We start from the raw sequence: 20,788 nt of genomic DNA, 5'->3' as shown, positions 1-20,788 counted from the left end.
TATTTAATATAAACAGCTAAGATGATAAACAACGATAAGATGTGACAGAAAAAGCTTGGTAACTGAAAAACGTTTTTTTTTTTTTTTTTTTTTAGCTCGCCCATGCCTCAGTTTGTCTGGGTGATGGTAACACGTCACAAATCACGTGGTCAAAACCATGTCTAAGGCAGAAACAAGAAAAGGGAAAGGAACTTTGACAACTTTGTGAAAGTTGTCTGGCGGCTGGACAAGGAGAGGGGGTTCAATCTTCAGCTGGCAGCTGCCAGTCAGCCCGCCACTGGCAGGTCACGTGACCTGTCAGTGGCTGGTGGCAGCTGCCAGTCTGATTCTGGCAGGTCACGTGACCTGCCAGTGGCGGGCTGACTGGCAGCTGCCAGCTGGCAGTATGCCTCAACAAGTTTCAGCAACAACAGATTTTCGGCAGATTATTATTTTATGATCTTTAATATCTTCTTATAGGTCTAGTCTTTTAATTTATCCACATTTTATGGAGTTATATTATGAATAAAGTGTATAAATGGCCGTGGTTTCAACTGGCAGCTTATTGTCGCTTCCACTACCAGTTCAGTCAGCCGCGAGAGCGCTCCGAGGTTAACGCGTTCTCTGCCACTCTTGCTACAAGGAAATATATTATTTTATGATCGTTAATATATTCTTGTGGGTCTAGTCTTTTTATATGCCGACGTTTTATGGAGGTTTCTTACGAATGAATGGTTAAAATGGCCGTGGTTTCAACTGGCAGCTTATTGTCGTTTCCACTGGCAGTTCAGTCAGCCGCGAGAGCGCTCCGAGGTTAACGCGTTCTCTGCCACTCTTGCTACAAGGAAATATATTATTTTATTATCGTTAATATATTCTTGTGGGTCTAGTCTTTTAGTTTATTCACATTTTATGGAGTCTAATTATGAATAAAGTGTTTAAATGGCCGTGATTTCAACTGGCAGCTTATTGTCGCTTCCACTACCAGTTCAGTCAGCCGCGAGAGCGCTCCGAGGTTAACGCGTTCTCTGCCACTCTTGCTACAAGGAAATATATTATTTTATTATCGTTAATATATTCTTGTGGGTCTAGTCTTTTTATATGCCGACGTTTTATGGAGGTTTCTTACGAATAAACGGTTAAAATGGCCGTGATTTCAACTGGCAGCTTATTGTCGCTTCCACTGGCAGTTCAGTCAGCCGCGAGAGCGCTCCGAGGTTAACGCGTTCTCTGCCACTCTTGCTACAAGGAAATATATTACTTGATGATCATTAATATATTCTTATGGGTCTAGTCTTTTAATTTGTCGACATTTTATGAGGTTTATTATGAATAAAGTGTTCAAATGGCCGTGTTCTCAACTGGCAGCTTATTGTAGCTTCCACTGGCAGGTCTGACAGCCGCGAGAGCGCTCCGAGTTTAGGCGAAGCGTCAGTAAGCAACCAGTCCTGATCACCTTCATTTGATCTTTTTAATTGTGGAAAAAAAAACTAAAACGTCAATCATACTAAAGAACAGAGTTATAAGAATACATTAATAACAATAAAACAGTGTATTTCCTTGCAGCTAGAGTGACAGAGAACGCGTTATACTCACAGATCTAAAGCGGTTGAGACTGCCAGCCACCAGCCCGCCACTGGCAGGTCACGTGACCTGCCAGCATCAGACTGGCAGCTGCCACCAGCCACTGACAGGCAGACTGGCAGCTGCCACCACATGACCTGTCAGTGGCGGCTCCTGCCAGCCAGTTGAAGATCGAACCCCTATTAGGACAAGGTAATGTTTCTTAATCTCCCCTTTTCTTCAGTGCAACAAAAAGCTTTCAGCGCTTTGCGCTTTACAGACTTTAATTCGCTCAAGCTAAATGCAGAATTTTGTTCAGATATGATGAAATAGGGGCGAAAAGAGTTTTCGAGAAAATGCTGCAGCAAATGTTTCCGGTGTTTTAACAAATAATGCTACCTGTCAGATTGTGCTACCAACACTGTGTTTTTCATACTGTAATGTTATGTTTAGGGTTGGGGTAGGTGTACACGTTAATAAAGCCTCACACAATATTAATATCATGCTGGAAGCAAAATCTGATAGGTAGCATTTTTCGCTGTCGAATTATGCTACCATCTGTTTTAATGGGAGGTAGCAAAATCTGACAGGGTAGCACAAATTGTCAGAACACCGGATGTTTGGTTATCGCACCCTTTTTAACGGTTGTTTGATGGGCCGCTACTGATGCTGTTTTATTTGCAGAACATGATGAGCGGGTTTCAGTTAGATATCAGCCCTCTGAATGAGCCCCTGGGATTTATACGTGTACTGGAATGGGTACGTGCTTTTCTGTTAATGTACTTACGATTTTGAACTATTCTGTGTATGTACATCACACGTTATTAGAAAGAAAGTCACAACATATGGCAGTATTCTCCTTATTTAAGTCACCGAACGAATCCTTTTTTTTGGGTTAATGTGGTGTACATTTTTTCCTTGATTCAGCTGTGTGACCCAGTTTATCTTTGTGGTTTATCAGATAGCTTAAAGATAAGGTGTCTGTAAACAATTTCTGTATTGTCTTTGTCTATAAGTTTTTGTTTTTTTTTTGTAAAAAGATGGCGTTAAAAAGAGGAACCACAAAGCATTGAGGCTGTGTGAGGCTTTTAATGCTGATTCAGATAGATTATTTGCATTTCTTCATATGCTAGTTTTAGTTTAATTATATACACGCTTCCTGTGGTATTCATATGAACGTTCATTCATTCCATCTCTTTGTATTCACTAACTGTGTTTACAGATATTTGCTATTTTTGCTTTTGCTACAACTGGGGGTTATTCTGGCTCTAGCAGTTTCAACGTCAAGTGCCAGAACAGTGTCAACAAGGAAATAAATGTATCCTTCAGCTATCCTTTTAGGTAAATGATATGATTAAAATGTATCTGAAACTCATTGTTTTTAATAAATATATTTGTAATAATTTTGTTCTTTGTTGCAAAGGCTCAGTACCCACAGTTACAACATCCCAAACTGCACAGTAAATGGAACCACGTTTAAAACCAAACATCTGATTGGAGATTATTCATCTTCCGCCGAGTTCTTTGTAGCTATTGGAGTTCTGGCTTTCCTGTACAGCACAGTTACTCTCGTGTTGTATCTGGGTTACCAGCACATCTACCGTGAATCTCCTCGTGGCCCCAGCATTGTGAGTGTGTATAGGTTTAAGCTCACACTGTATCTGTTTTAATACTTCTGTGTGCATTCTTAACCACTGCTATGTCTTTGCATGCCTTCATATTCATGTTGCATATTCAATTCATATTCAGTGGCTGACTGAGATGTTGTATGGGAAGTGAATGCCAGTCACTGCATGTCTGAAAAGTTAATTTACACACTTCCTGACTGTTATTAAATTAGCCTGTTCGATATTATGCTGGATTTCAGCATCACTTGGTTGTATGAAGTTTTGTGAGCTGTTTCTGAGCTGTGTGGGGGTGGGAAGAGTTCCGCTTGTGTGTAAATGAAGAAACAGACGGGTGGGTTTTTCTGACAACAGCTGCAACTGTTAGTCCAAACAAAGTGTCTTGAGGATAAAGTAAAGGCATTTGAGTGTTAAATATAAAACACTGGTGCATTAATAACACATATGAACATAAAACCTATGGAATAATTAGGATTTTTAAAAGAAGTCAATGTATGCTTAGTTTCTGTAACTTATTACTGCAATGGCACAGCGGAATTAAAGGGTTAGTTCACCAAAAATGAAAATTCTGTCATTAATTACTCACCCTCATGTTGTTCCAAACCCATTAGGCCTTTGTTCATCTTCAAAACACAAATTAAGATATTTTTGTTGAAATCTACATGCTTTCTGACCCTGCTTAGACAGCGAAGGTCCTTCCACGTTCAAGGCCCAGAAAGGTAACAAGAATAACAAAATAGTCCATGTGACATCAGTGGTTCAAATGTAATTATAAAGCTACAAGAATAAAAAAAGAAAAAAAGGATTCTCGTGGACCAATGATGTCACATGGACTATTTTGACATCCTTATTACGTTTCTGGGCCTTGAACGTGGTAGTTGTGTTGCTGTCTATGGAGGGTCAGAAAGCTCTAGGATTTCATCAAAAATATCTTAATTTGATATTTAAAATAAAGGTCTTATGGGTTTGGAACAACATGAGGGTGAATAATTAGTGACCGAATTTTTATTTTGGGTGAACTAACCCTTTAAGTTACCCTTTTATCATTTGTTTTAATTTAAGAAAAGAAACTAAGGAATTCAATTCTTTAAATGAAATTAAAATAAATTAAATAAATAGGAAATTAATACTTTTATTTAGCAAGGACACATTAAACTGAGAAAAATTAACCATAAAGAAAGAAATAATGTTACAGAAGATTTCTTTTTCCAAAAAAATTCAATTATTTTGTATTTAATATTCATAAAAAAAACTGTTCAGCTGTTTTCAACATTGATAATAGGAAGAAATATTTCTTGAGCATCAAATCGGCATATTACAATGATTTCTGAAGAATCATGTGACACTAAAGACTGAAGTAAAATATATATAAAATATATAAAAAGAAAGCTAGTTTCTTTTGAATATTCTGATCTTTCTGATGTTTTTTTGTTTTCTGTATTTTTAATCATATAAATGCAGTCTTGGTAAACATAAGACTTCAAAAACATTAAGAATTATATTTATTCCAAACATCTGACAGGTATATTAGAATAACTATAATAATATTATTAATAATACATTTAATAATTTACATGTATATATTTTTACATGTTACTTTCATTAGGATCTACTGTTAACTTGGATCTTTGCGTTTCTCTGGCTGGTGTGTTCATCTGCATGGGGAAAAGGCCTTACGGGTGTGAAACATTCAACCAATCCAAATACGCTTGTGCACACGACTGAATTGTGTGCCAAAGTAGTAAACAAGTGTACTGCTGGGCACATCCCCTTAATGGGCCGCCTCAATTCTTCAGTGGTAAGAGGACTATAATGTATAGTAAAATGCTAAACCCATGACATAATACATGGATCATTTATTTTACTTGTTTATGATTTATTTATCCTATTTTCCCGCTTATTTTTACTGCCATCCTTTGTCTGTACATATGTAATGTGAATCAAATTAATAAAAAAAAAATCAAATGAGGTTACTAATGCACATAATGTGAACCTATGAATCTATTATAGATCTTGGGATTCCTCAACCTTATCCTGTGGGGAGGCAACTGCTGGTTCCTTTACAAGGAGACGCCATTACACAAGTCAGCCAATCAGCAAGCGGGAGCAGGACAGCCATAATTAAACAGCAGGTCACATCCACATTCATCAAGCAGGTGTTGTTGCAGTATTAATGTGGTGCTACTGTGGTCCTTACTTGACCTGTGTCACAAATTCACTAAAGGTCCTTATATTCAAATATGGTCAAATTTAGATGTGCATTTTACACACTACAGCACAGCTGTATACTTAGGAAAGGTACAAGGGCACCTTAGCAAAAAAAAAAAGAAGTTTGTACGAAGTAAATTGCTTCATTAAAATGTTATATTTCATCTCTTTACTGTTACAATCATGAGCAAAATGTACGTAATGTTTTTAGCTCCTGTTCACTGAATTACTATATTTTGAATTTGATATATAACTTGAATTTGAATTTGTTTTGATGTTGTTCCCTTTTTATAACAAAGAAAGCTGTGCAGTACACAATTCTGTTATGTTTAGTCAGTTTTGCCTTTATAAAATATCATCTCGGCTTAACATTTCCACTGTGCTTTTTGTGGTTGAAATGTACTGTTATTAATTGAACTGTGTGCCTTGTAGCCTGTATTTAAGAAATGTTTACATTATATCAGGCACGACTGTTTTTGCTTGTGTTTAATACTGTTTGAGGCTTTCTTAAAATAAGGATATAAATCAATAAATAAACAAACTGGTTTGTGTGTGTGTGTGTGTGTGTGCATCATATTGTTAGTTAGCCCACATATTTGTAATTTCTATTCGATAAATTATTTATGAAAATTAATCATTTTAATTTACTTTGGCTACAAACTGCATAAAAGGCAAAACACATTTCTTAGACAAAATGTAAACAGAATCAGCTTGCATTATTGTGAACAACTGTTGGTGAGTTGTAAGGATGTTTTTATTACTATTATGATTTATTAACTTGCTATTTCTTCTTTTTGCCTTTTTTAACCGAGTTTACACAGTATGATGTAATATACAGAAAATTGGGTATTTCCTTAATGGGTATTTCCAGCAAATGTACGGACACGAGCATGAAGCGATGTCCGATTCGTGAGGTAATTCTTTTGAAACGGATCTTTTCAATGAATCGTTGAACTCGGTCACAGAGTGAACAATTTGTTCACGAATCTAATTGAATCGATCTGAGCAGATCTCGATTCAACAAGTCTTCTGTTTCGGACATTTATTTCTCTTGAGTTAAGTGTTTGGAGTGAACCGAAATTTTAAGTTACTTAAAGAAAAGGCACAACATGCAAAAATATTGTTTTTAATGCTTTGATCTTTTTTTTATATACATATATTTTGGACTACTTTACTTCCATAACGTCTTCCTTCCAGTGGAAAGATAACATCCAAAAACAAATATCATCATTTATATTATTACTCTTATATTATACACATTTCTCAAAAGGAGTTTTGATTTTTGACTGAGCTAGAAATCCCCACTTCAGCACTTTTAACCAAACTTTTTAGTTTATTTCTACGTGTTTTTTTTAACAGAGGGATATTTTTAATTTCTAAAAGCCGTCTGGTGAATTGGTTTCTGTCTTTTTTATTTTCTGATTTATGGAGACAGGTTTCTTTATTGGCTGGAACGTAAAATAATCACTGAATCTGTTTGAGTGAACTGATTCTTTGAAACGAACATTTCAAAAGAGCCGACTCGCCGAATTGAGTCGGACCTCTCATCACTAGAAGGTAATCCGTAGTGAACGCGCAAGATGACGTCGCAATGCGTTCCCGTCGTGATGGTGGCGGATCGTGCACGCGCTAAGACAGTAATGGCTGCCCTAGATCGGCGGATTTCCATCCTTGACTTTGTAGGGCAAAGCTGGGCCGCTTGGATCGACAAAGCGAACCTATCCACGTCGGATGGTGAGTAAAATAACGTCGAGCTCTCGATACTTTCGGCTATAATCGCGTCGAGCGAGCACAGGAAATGGATTTGTTCGAAAAGAGCAAACCCCGGCCACCACGACCCAAACAAAGGCCCCGCCGGGTCCTAGCGCCGCACGGGTTGCAAGCCGACACACTGTACTTTTGGAAAATCTCCCAGGTCCTAGCGCTCCGTTTAGCCGATGAATATCTCTTTTATTATAATGTACAGTCTTGAAAATGAGTTTGTAATTTGCCTAAACGGATTATGTATGTTGTCGTGTTGGTTAGCGTTTTAAAGCCGAAAGATGCGGCTCAGTATGTCATCTTTGGTGATCTGACAGCCAGCGCGACGGGAAGTAAAGGTGGAGACGAGTCTCTGGCCAGAGAACTATCAAGATAAATAAATATCTGAACCCATTTACACACTCAAAGGTTTATAATTGTTCTGGTCGCCGCGAGAAAATCTCATTATTATCAGATTTTCACGCAGTGACAGTACGTGAAACGCTAGGCTGATATTTCCCTCTGCAATAGCCAGAGGCATCTTTACATCAAACTGCCCTTGCTCTGACTTTTTTTTTTACATTACATCTGTATATAGCATACTGAGTTGGTCTCTCTCTGTCTGTCTTGCTTATCAACTGGTTAATAATAAGAATTGCATTTTTCATGTATGTGGTTCATGTAAAACAGGAAATGACCCATATTTATGAATGCAGTGAGCTGTGGCCATTACAAGTGGGAACGTTCGGCGCTGTTGCTTTGACATTTGATGGTATATCTAAAGCAGTTCTCAACTGGGGGACCAGGGCCGAATAGGGGGCCTCGGCAAACTTTCAAAAGAACAGTCCAGGGTCTAAAGGAGTGACCCAGTTATGAACTTGACATCAGCCATCTTCACAATTCTACAGCCCACCCTGAAGTCTAATAGCCCACCTTAACCTCCTGAGACCCTGCATCCTCATACAGTATGAGGACATTATGTTTTAGTGATTTTCTCCTACAGAGCACATTCAGGGATTTTCAGAGATACTAAATGTTGGGATGTTTCACCATGACCACTCCCTCTCCTTGGTCTTCAAAAATGTCCTCTTATGTAAATATGATACTATTTTGTAATTATCATTTAAATCTGACTCATTTTTAAACTGTGTGTCATAAATCAACATCTCAGGAAAATGTTATGGGGTGTCAAATCAAAATATGACTTTCTTTTACAAAACAGGGCGTTGATTTCATACATGTCCTCATATGAGGACACTGGGACTAAAAGCATGTTTTTTTTACACATTTTGGGAGACACAACAAATGAATAGGGAGAGAAATTATATTTCAGTATTCCTATGAAATATTATATATTATTATGAAAATCTTGTCAGTTATTACTCCCATTATTGCACTTCTTTTTTCATTACATTTTGTCCCAAAAACACATTAACATGCAAATTAGATTTAGTTTATAGATACACTGTATATAATGAGTAAACCTGTTTATGGCCATTTTACACACATTTTGCATAAAGAAAAATGGCACATAAAATCATTGTTATAACACAGTTGAGACTCATCTTTATACCGAAAAATCCTGAAAACTAAAAATATATTGATTAAAAAAAAAAACAGCTATTTTTGCCTATGCACGTTTATTCATGTTTTTTTATCTACTGAGAACATATCATAACTTATGAATAAAATATCATTTAAAATTTTAATTTTGTAATTATTATTATTATATTTTTACATTTTATTAATGCTGTAAACAATGTAATGACATGAAAAAATACAAATTTTTTACTAAATGCTTTTCCTGGGTCTCAGGAGGTTAAGATCTTAGAGCCTAAGCTGGATGTGAAATAAAATGGGTTACAAATAATGCTATATCAAAATAATAAACAAATTGCTAAAACTGCTGGAAGAGATGTAGGCCAACAGCAAGTAAAGTGACGTCACATTTGTGGTTAAAATTCATCACTAAACTTTGCAGGTTTCACATCACACCTACTGACTCCTAATTTGACTCAACCTTTACACACCGTGAACGCATTGCTAACAATAAATTGTTTTTTTCGACTGCAAAAATAAAAACTTTGTCAAGGATTTTCTAAGCTAATACACATACCTGAACATATGTTGATTCTGTTAAAGGGATAGTTCACCCAAAAATGAAAATTACCTTATGATTTACTCAACCTCAAGCCATCATGTATATATCATTCTTTCAGATGAATACAATTGGAGCTTTTCCACACTTTACAAGGGCAGTGAATGGCTGTTTGATAGTCCAACAGAAGTCCAAAAAATGCATCCATCATAAAAAAAATGCTCCACATAGCTCTGGGGGGTTAATACAGGCCTCCTGAAGTGAGTCGATGCATTTGTGCATCCTTTTTCTTTACAAATCCTCGTTTTGTACTTGTAACTCCACACTCTCGTGAAAGCGTGTGTGTCAGTTAGCGGAAGCTAGAGATTACGGTTTATAAAAAATTTATTTTTCTTACACAAAAGCATCGATTCACCTTCAAAGGCCTTTATTAACCTCCGGAGCTACATGGAGCACTTTTTATAATGGATGGATGCATTTTATTGGACTTCAAATTTTTACACTTATTCACTGCCATTATAAAGTTTGAAGAGTCAGGACTCCGATGGTATTCGTCTGAAAGAAGGAAGTCATATACACCTGGGATGGCTTGAGGGTGAGTAAATCATTGGGTAATTGTCATTTTTGGCTGAACTTTCCCTTTAAACATCGTACAGTTCTTGAAACATCTGAAATTACCAAATTAAATTCAGTTAGTTATTTAATATATGGACACTCAAAGGGTGTGTCAGTGTGAATGGACTTTGCTCAGTGCTTAATTTCCTGTTTTGATCGTCCGTTTGTTTCACTGCCTCTTTTAGGGTCCTCTCTGGAAGAGTGTGGCAAAAATGTGAAGAAACGGATGGAAACCATGACTCTTAAGAAAGAGGGTGAGGAGGCGTTTGTAAATGCAATTGCAATGATGACGAATAAAATGATTTTGACATTCAAAGTGAAGCCTTGCCAGACATGAAAACATTTTACTTGTCTTCACAGACATGTCGATATATGGCCACTGCCCAGCACATGATGACTTCTTCCTGGTAGTGTGCAGCCACTGTGGGCAGGTGGTGAAGCCACAGGCATTTGAGAAGCATTGTGAGCGTCACCATGGCCTCTTTAGCGAGATTTACGACACACCATTCAACTGCTCTCCTGACCGACCCCGACAGGGGAGACCCCCCTTCCCAACACGGAAGCATATGTGAGAGTCAAGACAGCAGGCTCCAGGGGGCTGGACCCCCACGAGTCCCACCAACTCATTCTCCCCACCAGGGACATTCCAAACCACAGCGTGAAGGACCCAGGTGAGGAAAAGTGAAGCGCAGTTTGACTTGTCCTAACGTGTCCACTGTTTATTTCAGTGTTATTTCATTCCAATGTTATATTCCAGTGTTCAGCAGGTGGATAAATTTTCCCATGAAACCCCTCCATCACCGAAACGTTTGACCACACCACCAAAAAAAGCAGCCCCATCAGTTGAGAAACCAATTCAGAAGAGTTTGGACTCACACACTCATCCACACGGACCAAGAACATACAGCAGAACCTACAAGAAAGTACTTAGTAAGTCTCTGATGCAACCCATAATGGGGAATTAATTTTTTTTTTTTTGTGTCTACAAGCTTGATAGTATTTCAGACATGCTGTCACATGGATAATATTTCAAATTAAGAAAGGTTGTGATTATTTTAATCCATTAAAAATGAAAATTCTATTAATAATTACTCACCTGTTCCAAACCCGTAAGACCTTCGTGCATCTTCAGAACACAAATTAAAATATTTATCAGGGCTCCAGACTAACATTTAAGAGCAGTGGCACCGACTCTACAGATGGTGGCGTCAGGATCAGATTAAAAATCCATGCAGTGGTTTTTTATTAATCTGTAAAAATAATATCCCCTTTTTCAAATCGAGCCATTCTCAGATGCCTGTCGGTGTGGTGTCACCACTCCCATGATAGTTGATTGACATGAGCGTCTTACCTCAGATCAGCTATGACAGTCCGACCTCCATTGTTTCGATGCCGGAGCAGGGATGTAAGTTAGACAAGAATATCTCCGACTGAGCGATTGAGTTGTTGTGTTGCTGGATCTAATAAAGAACATAGTGGTCGTCATTTAATCCTGACATCTGAGCCGCTGAAGATGCAATGGATTATGTTTGTTTGTGAAGGGAATGTGCCTCCCGATCTACATAAATGTGTCTATGTTCGCGCAAATCATTCGTGATCCAGCTTCACTTACGGCAAAAGTGAGTATAAGTGTTTTTTATGAATCTTTGCGATCACCTTTCCTAATAATGTGCTAGTTAGCAAGCTTAACGCGTAAATGCGGCTAAAGTAAACAGGCTCGTCACTCCACAGAGGGAAGAGAGGGGCGGGGTGAGCAGAGCTCATTTGCATTTAAAGAAGCAATCCCCTCAGAATTTGATGATTTTTGCAGAGCTCATTTTGACATTGTAAAAAGGGTGTTGTTTAACACAACCATTGAGAATTTTTAACCAAAGTATATTATAGACCTTTATTAAGACCCTAGAGAAACATATCAGCTTGTGGAAAATGGGCATCCGATGACCCCTTTAATTGAAAACTGCATAGTATGTGTGTTGAAGCAAGGTTGGAACAAAACTCTGCAGGGCTGCGGCCCTCCAGGAAATGAGTTTGACACCCCTGAACTAAAGTGATTGTGTGATTTAGTCACACATTGAGGAAAAGTTTGTTTTCCAAGGCACTTTGTGACTTTTCTTACTTTATACACAAAAAGTGTAAAACTCTGACAAAATCTGATTTCCTTTTGATTTGATATTTTATAATAGCAAAAAGTAGAAATGAATAACTAATAAGCCAGTAAGTGCTCCTCTGCTGCCATCCACTGGTTATAATGGTAGTTTTATGTATTTTTTTTTAATTTTATATAAGCATTTGTTTACTACTAAGTATATTTTGCTCATCCCATTAAAACATTCAAATTGGATCACTTTAGCACTTTAAAGTGCTGGTAATAGTTGTGTGAAATGCTTGAAAGTCAATGAAAAATGCTTGAATTTCTCTCTCAAAAGGTTGTACAATCCATGAATAATGTAATAACATTCGACTATTTCTAGTCTCTAGTTAGTGTTGCTACTTCTAATTTTCTAACGTATGTCAACAGAGTTTTGGGCAGAATTTGAATGCTTTTTAGTAGATCTCGCAGCAACCCTTATTCATTCTGCAACGAATTCAATGCTTCTCACTGGATCGTGAGGTACTGTAGAGTAACAGTGTCGCAAAATGAACTTTGGTTCCCGAGGAAGGCTGCTTTGGGTTTGGGCAAGTTTGTTTGCTTTGCAGTCCGAGCTGATAAACGGCCCGTGCTGCGCAGCTCAAACCTAGGATGGTTTTGTTATGCTTTTGTTTCATTTGCTATTTGATGTTTCACGTATGCAACAGAAATGGCAGCACTAATGAGTTGAACAACGCGGTGGTTGCGCCAGTGCGACTGGTCACAAAATTAGATCGCATTGACGGAAAAAATAGTCGCAAAATGCAACCATTTGGTCACAGTCTGGAGCCTGTTTATGATGAAACCTGAGAGCTTTCTGACCCTGCATAGACAGCAACACAACTGTCCAGAAAGGTACTAAGGACATTGTTGAAATAGTCCATGTGACATCAGTGGTTGTACCGTAATTTTATGAAGCTACGAGAATACTTTTTGTGTGCGAAGAAAACAAAATAATGACTTAATTCAACAATTTCTGCTCTTCCGTGTCAGTCTTTAATATGCATTGCCCATTTCGAATGTTTTCTCTTGTTAAAACCAGTTTGTTTATTTCAGAGAAAGAATGTGACTTGGACAAGCACTGTGGGGTGATGGATCCTGAGAGAAAGAAATTGTGCACCAGACTCCTGACCTGTAATGTGAGTATATATTCTATATACAGAAACAAGTACGCCAACATAAAATTTGACTGATTTCGGACTGAAGCATTAAACTTTGTCTGATATTTCTATGTTATCTCCTCTCCCGCAGATCCATTCCATCCATCAGCGCCGGCAGGTGGTAGGGAGGCGGAAACCCTTCGACCAGCTTGTAATGGAGCTGAAGATGAGCTCAAAGCCTCGAGAGCGCCCCCCTTTGCCCAGAGAGGTTCCTGATGGAGGCTCAGCCCACCATGAGACCCCTGCGTCTCAGATTGGGCCTCTGCACTACAAATGCCAAATAACTAACTCTTCTATTCTCAGGTCTGTTGTTTTGGTACAAAAAAAACGTAGGGTACTTGTTCAAAATTCAAGTCAAGTGACTTGCAGTGAATGGAGACTGAAAGCTGTCAAGCTTGTTTGGTACTTGGACAGGACATTTATCTTACTGTGTGTGTTTACAGGTCCATGAATCCATCAGAGGATGTTGTAGAGATGAAGGAGGAGGTGATGCGCTCTGAGGAGCCTCAGGTGGAGTCTCTCTCAGCCGATCTCTCCAGTGAGGAGAGTGATGGGGAGAACCGTGAAGACTTTGCTCATTTACCAGCAAGTACCTTGCACCCTAAACCCCTAGCTGTAAGTATTTTACAAAATGTAAGCACTTTTTAAACTAAAAAGTGCGAAAATCCCTCTAAATCATAATGTAAAATGATGTTCAGAATAAAAAAAAAACCCAGTTTCATTCAATAATATCCCATTTGGAGTAAATTGAACCCATGTTTGTCTCCTCTCTCATTTTCTACCCAGCTTTGCACCTTCGGGGCACGTGTACTTGGCCGTAGTGTGTTAGCGTTTGACCGAAGGTTGCTCCACCTGCGGTCAGCATTCAGTGTCATGATGGAGCAGCACCTCAGCACTTATCTATGGAAGTAAGATGTTTTACATCAGGATGATGAGCTTGTGACATTCACAAGGCTTATTTTGTGTGTTTTCAGCACTTAGCCGATTGAGAAAATGCAGTGGGTTAGAAGTCTGAGACCACTATAAAAATCCTTCTAGTTCAGTATTTTTCTTATGAATATGATCAGCATAACAAATGTGTTGAAAAAAAGTAAACAAATAAGAAATATTTGGAATTAGCTTCTGAATTGGAATTTTTATATTTTGAGTATTTTAGTTCAAGTTTTAGTAATGTGCTGAGTTTAGTATTTCTATATAGCTTTTAGTATTTTTATTGCATTTTTATTTCATTTTATTACTTCAACTTAAACTTATTTCAGCTAGTTGCCAAGGCAGCATTTCTCATTTTCAGTTATGTTTTGATAGTGCTGTCAAATCAATTAATCATGACTAATCGCATTCAAAATATTAATATTATGTTAATGTTAATATTTACTGAATGTGTACAATTATATACATATAAATATACACAGTACACACACATATATTATGCAAATACAAACTTTTGTTTTGGATGCGGTTTAATCATGATTAATCGATTTGACTGCACTAGTCAAATCAATTAATTAACTAATCACATCCAAAATACTATTAGTAATATGTTAATGTTAATATTTATTGAATGTGTACATGTGTATATATACATATAAATATACACAGTATACACACGTTATGTAAACACAAACTTTATTTTGGATGTGGTTAGTCGTGATTAATCGATTTGACGTGTCAAATCTAGTGAAAATCAATTAATCACGACTAACCGCATCCAAAATATTAATATTAATATGTTAATGTTAATATTTATTGAATGTGAACATGTATATCTAAATATAATTATACACAGTACACACACATATATTATGTAAACACAAACTTTTATTTTGGATACGGTTAATCATGATTTATCTATTTGACATCACTAGCCAAATCGATTAATCACAACTAATAAAATCCAAAATATTGCTATTAATGCATTAATGTTAATAGTTATTAAATGTGTACGTGTGTATATACACATAAATATACACAACACACACACATATATTATGTAAACACAAACTTTTATTTGGGGTTCAGTTAATCACGATTTATCAGTTTGACAGCACTAATTTTCATCTAATGTTTGTGTTTTATTTCTTTTATTTCTTTTTATCTTTTTATATTTAAATTATTTTTCATTACAAATATTTTATCAGTATAATTGTCTAAAGATTAAAAAATAAATTGTTCACATTTTTTTTATATTTAATTGATCTGTTACTATTACTGTTACTATTATTAAATATTAATAATAATTTATATATATATATATATATATATACATGCATACATATTTTTAAATAAGTTTATATTCATTTATTTGCTTAAGTTACAAATAGGGATGTTTTTAAATGTATTTGTGCAACAATGTATTTTTTTCTTGTGCCTCTGAATTTTTAAGTATATCCTCTATCTGCAGGAAAATCCCTCAGGTGTCAGAACTATGCTCACATCAACCCCTAGTCACCACAAACACCTACAATTCTCATGATGCCACGCGCAGCTCAGTACCCATCCGCAGCACCTCTACTCTCAGGACAAGCACCTCAGGACAATCAGAGCCCACTAACCTAGCAGCCACCTCCAAACAACCAACAAAAGCCCAGACGATCTCAGGCCCCGCCCGGCCCCGTAACCCTGCGGGTCGGACTAGCAAACAGGCTTTGCAAACAGGTTTCAGGGATCTTCAGGAGAGTCCCACAGCCAGCAAGCGGCGGAAATCTCCCAAAGAGGACAAGGACTCACCAGGACAGTCTAAAATCCTATTTCTCCCCCACCACAAGGACCGCCAGTCCTCCTTAAACAGAACTGCGATTTCGTCACCACATGGACCATTTAATGGCGCACACCCACCTGGCAACAAAACACACCCGCCTGAAATTAAGGGGCTGATTAAGCAAAGCCCCTCCCACGTCTCCCCTTCTCCCTCCCCAGAGTCTGATAAGGGAGGGGTCTCAGGGCTCAATCAAAGGGCTGTTGGGTACGAGCATAAAGGGCCTGGAAGGAAACGTAAGACCAGTGACGCCTCTCCCGTCAAAAACAATTTGTGTGCCCCTAAACCCAATTTCCTCTCCTCCCTTTCCCAAACTCACTCCAGCCTGGTGTCCTGGGGTGGGGATGGCAGACCAGCATCAACCTCCCACAGTCTGCCAAAGAAAATAGGTGCACAGAAGGTATGTTTAACAAAAGGTGCATTATTTTATTTTATTTTTTTAACCATTTGTTGCATGTCTTGTCTTGGATTTATAGTAAGATTGTCAATTATCAACTTTCAGTATGTTACAATTAATCATGCAGTTTTGGGAGAAATATGGAGAAATAGACTTCTCTTGTATTTCTTCACTGTTTTAATGAATAGTTTAGATGAAATCTAATTTAAAAAAGCTATATATATATATATATATATATATATATATATATATATATATATATATAAAAAATTATTAGCACATTTTTATATATATATATATATATATAATTATAGTTTTTAATATATGTGTGTGTGTGTGTGTATATATATATATATATATATATATATATATATATATATATATATATATATATATATATATATATATATATATATATATATTTTTTTTTTTTTTTTTTTTTTTTTTTGTTTGTTTGTTTGTTTTTTGTTTTTTTTGTTTGTTGTTTTTTTGTGTGTGTTTTTTATGCCTTTATTTAGACAATGTAGTTTTGACAGGAAGTGAAGTGGGAGAGAGAGAAGGGGGTGCAATAAGGTCCACGAGCCGGGATTCAAACTCCGGTCACCCGCAGCACAATGGCGCTATATGTTGATGCGCTAACCACGAGGCTAGAATTTAGCATCCGATGACCCCTTTAAATAATAACCTAATATGACCAGTATTTAGGAATCTGGAAGCTCAAGAAGCTCTTGGTAGACATATAATCCTCTTATTAGGGAAAGGAAATAAATTAAAGTTATTGAAGAAAATTGGCAAGTGCTTACTTTTTAAACACTTCAAAGATAAAAATACACAGTGTTAGAACAACAAGTATCGGAAGTCACAGATTGATAGTCTGTTAAGATGAATCATCAAGGTTTAATTCAGCACAGTGGTTGAGTCTCAGCTTTGAATTTAGATCCTTTTCCTGACCATCTGCTCTTCTTTTCTCCCTACAGCCAAAGCTTCTTCACTGAGGGAGTCTGCCTTAAACTCCTCCAGAAGCACAGGCTTACTGCCATGTATTTGCCACAGACTTTATGCACAGGATGATGAAATCATTTGAAGTTTGCTGTAGGAGGACGTATCTGTATGTATGTATGTATGTATGTGTGTCTGTTTTGTATACTGGATTTCTATGTGAATGAATGTATTTGTGAATGACCTGCAAATGAATATAGAAATACCTCAAGACCTTCCTTATGCTGCTAAATGGACTGTCAGATAATGGACTTGGAAATAAATATGCCAACAAGTTTCTGTTGTCTTGCTCTTTATGAATTGAACTGCTTGATCTCACCACTAGATGACACTAAACAGCTAAATACCTCCATTTTACACAGACAGGCCAAAGGGTCAATTTTTGTTTGTTGCGCTGGATCAACAATGGTCATTCACTTCAGCGTAGATGCTGCGAGGTTTAGTTTACAGATGTCGTAGAAATAACCAAGTGAGTGCTGCTTTAAAAGAGTATTTTGGGTTAAATAAAAATCAGTATTTGTGGCACACTGTCAATTTAACACAGAAAATAATTTAATCTCGTCCCTCTGGGCCAGTGTTTAATTCAGATTAGACAATTAATATAATCATGGCAATAATACATCTCCTGTTTATCTTTAAATATAGTTGATATATAATGCGGTTATTGTGGAAACTAATGGTTTATGCAACTGTAAGCTGCTTTAGATAAATAGTGTCTAAATGTAATCTAACACTTTTCTGTATGTCTGACTGGACAGAAACCATAAAACAGGCAAAAACAGTCAATTATGTTTTTATTCACTTTTATATTATTGATGAATAATACTTCTCATAAGTAAACTTCCATGTGGGAGAACTGCTGATCTGGAATCAGTCGGTTTCACTCTAGGACAGGGATCCACGACACCCGGCACTCATCAGTCTCGTTTTTGACATTCAGACTAAATAAGCTTTTACAGTAAGGCCTCTCGCTCTAATACTGGACTTGACAACATTTCTATTTTTTTCTCACTTTCAGAGACCAGTAATGATGTCTGAGACTTTAGAATTCAAACCATTTAGGGTTTACACAGTGTATTATGCTTGCTTACTAAGAATTGGTATAGATAAATATGCATTGCTGAAATTCTGGTAGATTTGTGTTAGTCTACTTCTGTGTTTATGCATTTTATGTACTTAAATCTAGACTTACTAGAATTAGTCACAACTATCAAATTCTGTTGATATTGTTACTTATTTTCAATTCTGTTAATCTAGAGTTTAAGAGTCTAAGTGTTGGTAAAGAACAGAATGGACTTGATCTAGTCTCTAGTACAACTGGTTTTTAAGGCCGTTCATATCAAAAATGATAACTAAGAATGAATATATTAGTGTCCACATTAGCAAAACGTTATGTCTATTATAGGTATGTGCTGCAGTTATGTCATTTGGCACTTTAAATGCTCAAGTTTTTCAAAGTTGGATTCAGATTTTTTTTTATCGTTAGTCAGCAGAAAAAAAAATATGTGAAAGTGATTCTAACCATATTGTTTTCTCTGGCTCATTATCGTTAAAGTTAGGTTTGGACTCTACTATTCCCAAAGAATTAGAAAGATTATTAAAGCTTTTTTAGTTATTATTAGTTATCGTCCTTGGTGCGAACAGGCCTTTAAACTGGTACTAAAGCTAATATAGGACAGTTTGCACAAGTGCTTCTAATATATCTATTATTAATTATTAATATCTATTTTGACATTCTAAGAGGCTGCAAGTCAACATGTAATCAAAATTCACCCTATCTCCTTATTATTTACTAGATTTATTGTGAACAAATCTTCAGTTCAAGGAAAAAATAGTTCCCCTTCTAGGGAACTCATGTTGCATCCTCTAGTGGACACTTTGAGGATGCAGCGTCTCGTTCCTTCTTGGAGAACCATGGTTACATGCGTGACCCGAGACATTCCCCTTCTAGGGAACTCAAACTGCATCCTCAAAGTGTCCACTAGAGGATGCAGTGCCCTGTTCCTTCTGGGGGAATTGTGGTTTAGTGCGTAACCAGAGACATTCCCCTTTTAGGGAACTTGCGCCGTGTCTTCAAAGTGTCTTCTAGAGCAGTGGTTCTCAACTCCAGTCCTCGGGGCTCACTGCTCTACACATTTTGTATGTTTTTGAATCTGACACACTCAGTTCAGTGAATGGATCTTTCTTCTAATGAGCTGATGATCTGAATCAGGTGCATTAAATGAGGGAGACATACAAAATGTGTAGAGCAGTGGTTTTAGAATCTGTCCTGGAGGTGTGTCTGATAAGGGAGACATACAAAATGTGCAGGGCAGGGGTGCCCCCAGGACAGGTTTAAAAACCACTGCTCTAGAGGACAAGGCATCTCTTTCCCTCTTGGGGAACCATGGTAACACATCTAACCTGAGACATTCTAGAGAACTTGCGCTGCATCCTGAAAGTGTCCACTAGAGGACGCAGCATCTCGTTCCTTCTCAGGGGAACCATGGTTTAAGTGCCTAACCCAAGATATTCTCCATATTGGGAACTCACATTGAGTCTCCAAAGTGTCCCAAAGTGTGAGACATTCCCCCTTCTAGGGAACATGCTGCATCCTCAAAGTGTCCACTAAAGCAGTGGTTCTAAATTCCAGTCCTGGGAGCTGATGATCTCAATCAGGTGTGTTAAATAAAGGGAGACATGCAAAATATGCAGCGCAGGGGTGCCCCAGGACTGGATTTGAGAACCACTGCACTAGAGGACGAAACGTCTCCCTCCTTCTCGGGGAACCATAGTTGCACGCGTAACCCAAAACGCTCCCCTTCTAGGGAACTTGTGCTGCATTCTCAAAGTGTCCACTAGAGGACGCAGTGTCTCATTTCTTCTCAGGGAACCATGGTTTAGTGCAGGGGTGGCGAACGTCAGTCCTGGAGAGTCGCAGCCCTGCTTAGTTTTGCTTCAACCCATATCAAACACACCTGAACAAGCTAATCAAGGTCTGAAGGGTTACTAGGAAGCTACAGGCAGGTGAGTTTTTATTCTTCTAGGGAACTCGCACTGTGTCCTAAAAGTGTCCTCCAGAGCAGTGGTTCTCAATTCCTGAGAGACCCCTGCTCTGCACATTCTGCATGTCTCCCTTATTTAACACAGCTGATTGAGATCGTCAGATTATTAGTAGAGAGATTGATGAACTGAACTAACAGGCTGATGATCTCAATCAGGTGTGGTAAATAAGGGAGAGGTCCCCCAGGACTGGAATTGGGGATGCAGCACTTTGTTGCTTCTTGGGGAACCATGGTTTAGGGCATAACCCAAGATGTTCCCCTTCTAGGGAACTCACGCAGCATCCTCAAAGTGTCCACTAGGGGACACAGTGTCTCGTTTCCTCTCGGGGAATCATGGTTACATGCGTAACCCAAGACGGTCTTTAAAATATTGATCAGAATAACTTTTCCTGAAATAACTTTTGTTTTTGTTTTTTTTGTTTTGTTTTGTTTTTTAAATATGTTCATAGAGCTCTTCATTTTATTTATCAAACTTGC

At 37.5% G+C, this 20,788-nt stretch overlaps 2 protein-coding genes across 3 annotated transcripts; both read left to right on the top strand.

Annotated features, from left to right (window-relative positions):
- The first annotated feature begins 1,636 nt into the window (after positions 1-1,636).
- Positions 1,637-5,920, top strand: sypl2b (synaptophysin-like 2b). Of its 2 annotated transcripts, XM_051116316.1 has the most exons (6): positions 1,637-1,755; positions 2,227-2,301; positions 2,765-2,883; positions 2,966-3,170; positions 4,774-4,965; positions 5,178-5,920. In XM_051116316.1, exons 2-6 carry the CDS (start codon positions 2,230-2,232, stop codon positions 5,286-5,288), a joined length of 699 nt encoding a protein of 232 aa, XP_050972273.1. In that variant the 5' UTR covers positions 1,637-1,755; positions 2,227-2,229; the 3' UTR covers positions 5,289-5,920. The 2 variants fall into 2 exon arrangements, with proteins under 2 accessions (XP_050972273.1, XP_050972272.1); XM_051116315.1 differs by lacking the exon at positions 1,637-1,755 and having other exon boundaries at positions 1,831-2,301.
- A 1,023-nt stretch (positions 5,921-6,943) lies between these two features.
- Positions 6,944-17,543, top strand: atxn7l2b (ataxin 7-like 2b). The gene is given in 11 exon segments (XM_051118212.1): positions 6,944-7,109; positions 10,014-10,082; positions 10,189-10,375; positions 10,377-10,499; positions 10,586-10,758; positions 13,013-13,095; positions 13,208-13,419; positions 13,560-13,731; positions 13,903-14,024; positions 15,518-16,271; positions 17,246-17,543. Coding segments are annotated over 11 exon segments (2,067 nt in total). The 5' UTR covers positions 6,944-6,955; the 3' UTR covers positions 17,264-17,543.
- Positions 17,544-20,788: the final 3,245 nt, after the last annotated feature.

Source organism: Labeo rohita, chromosome 8 (genome assembly GCF_022985175.1).
Source record: "Labeo rohita strain BAU-BD-2019 chromosome 8, IGBB_LRoh.1.0, whole genome shotgun sequence".
NCBI lineage: Eukaryota > Metazoa > Chordata > Actinopteri > Cypriniformes > Cyprinidae > Labeo > Labeo rohita.
The sequence above is the reverse complement of the archived record's forward strand: the minus strand, read 5'-3'. Positions and strand labels throughout refer to the sequence as shown.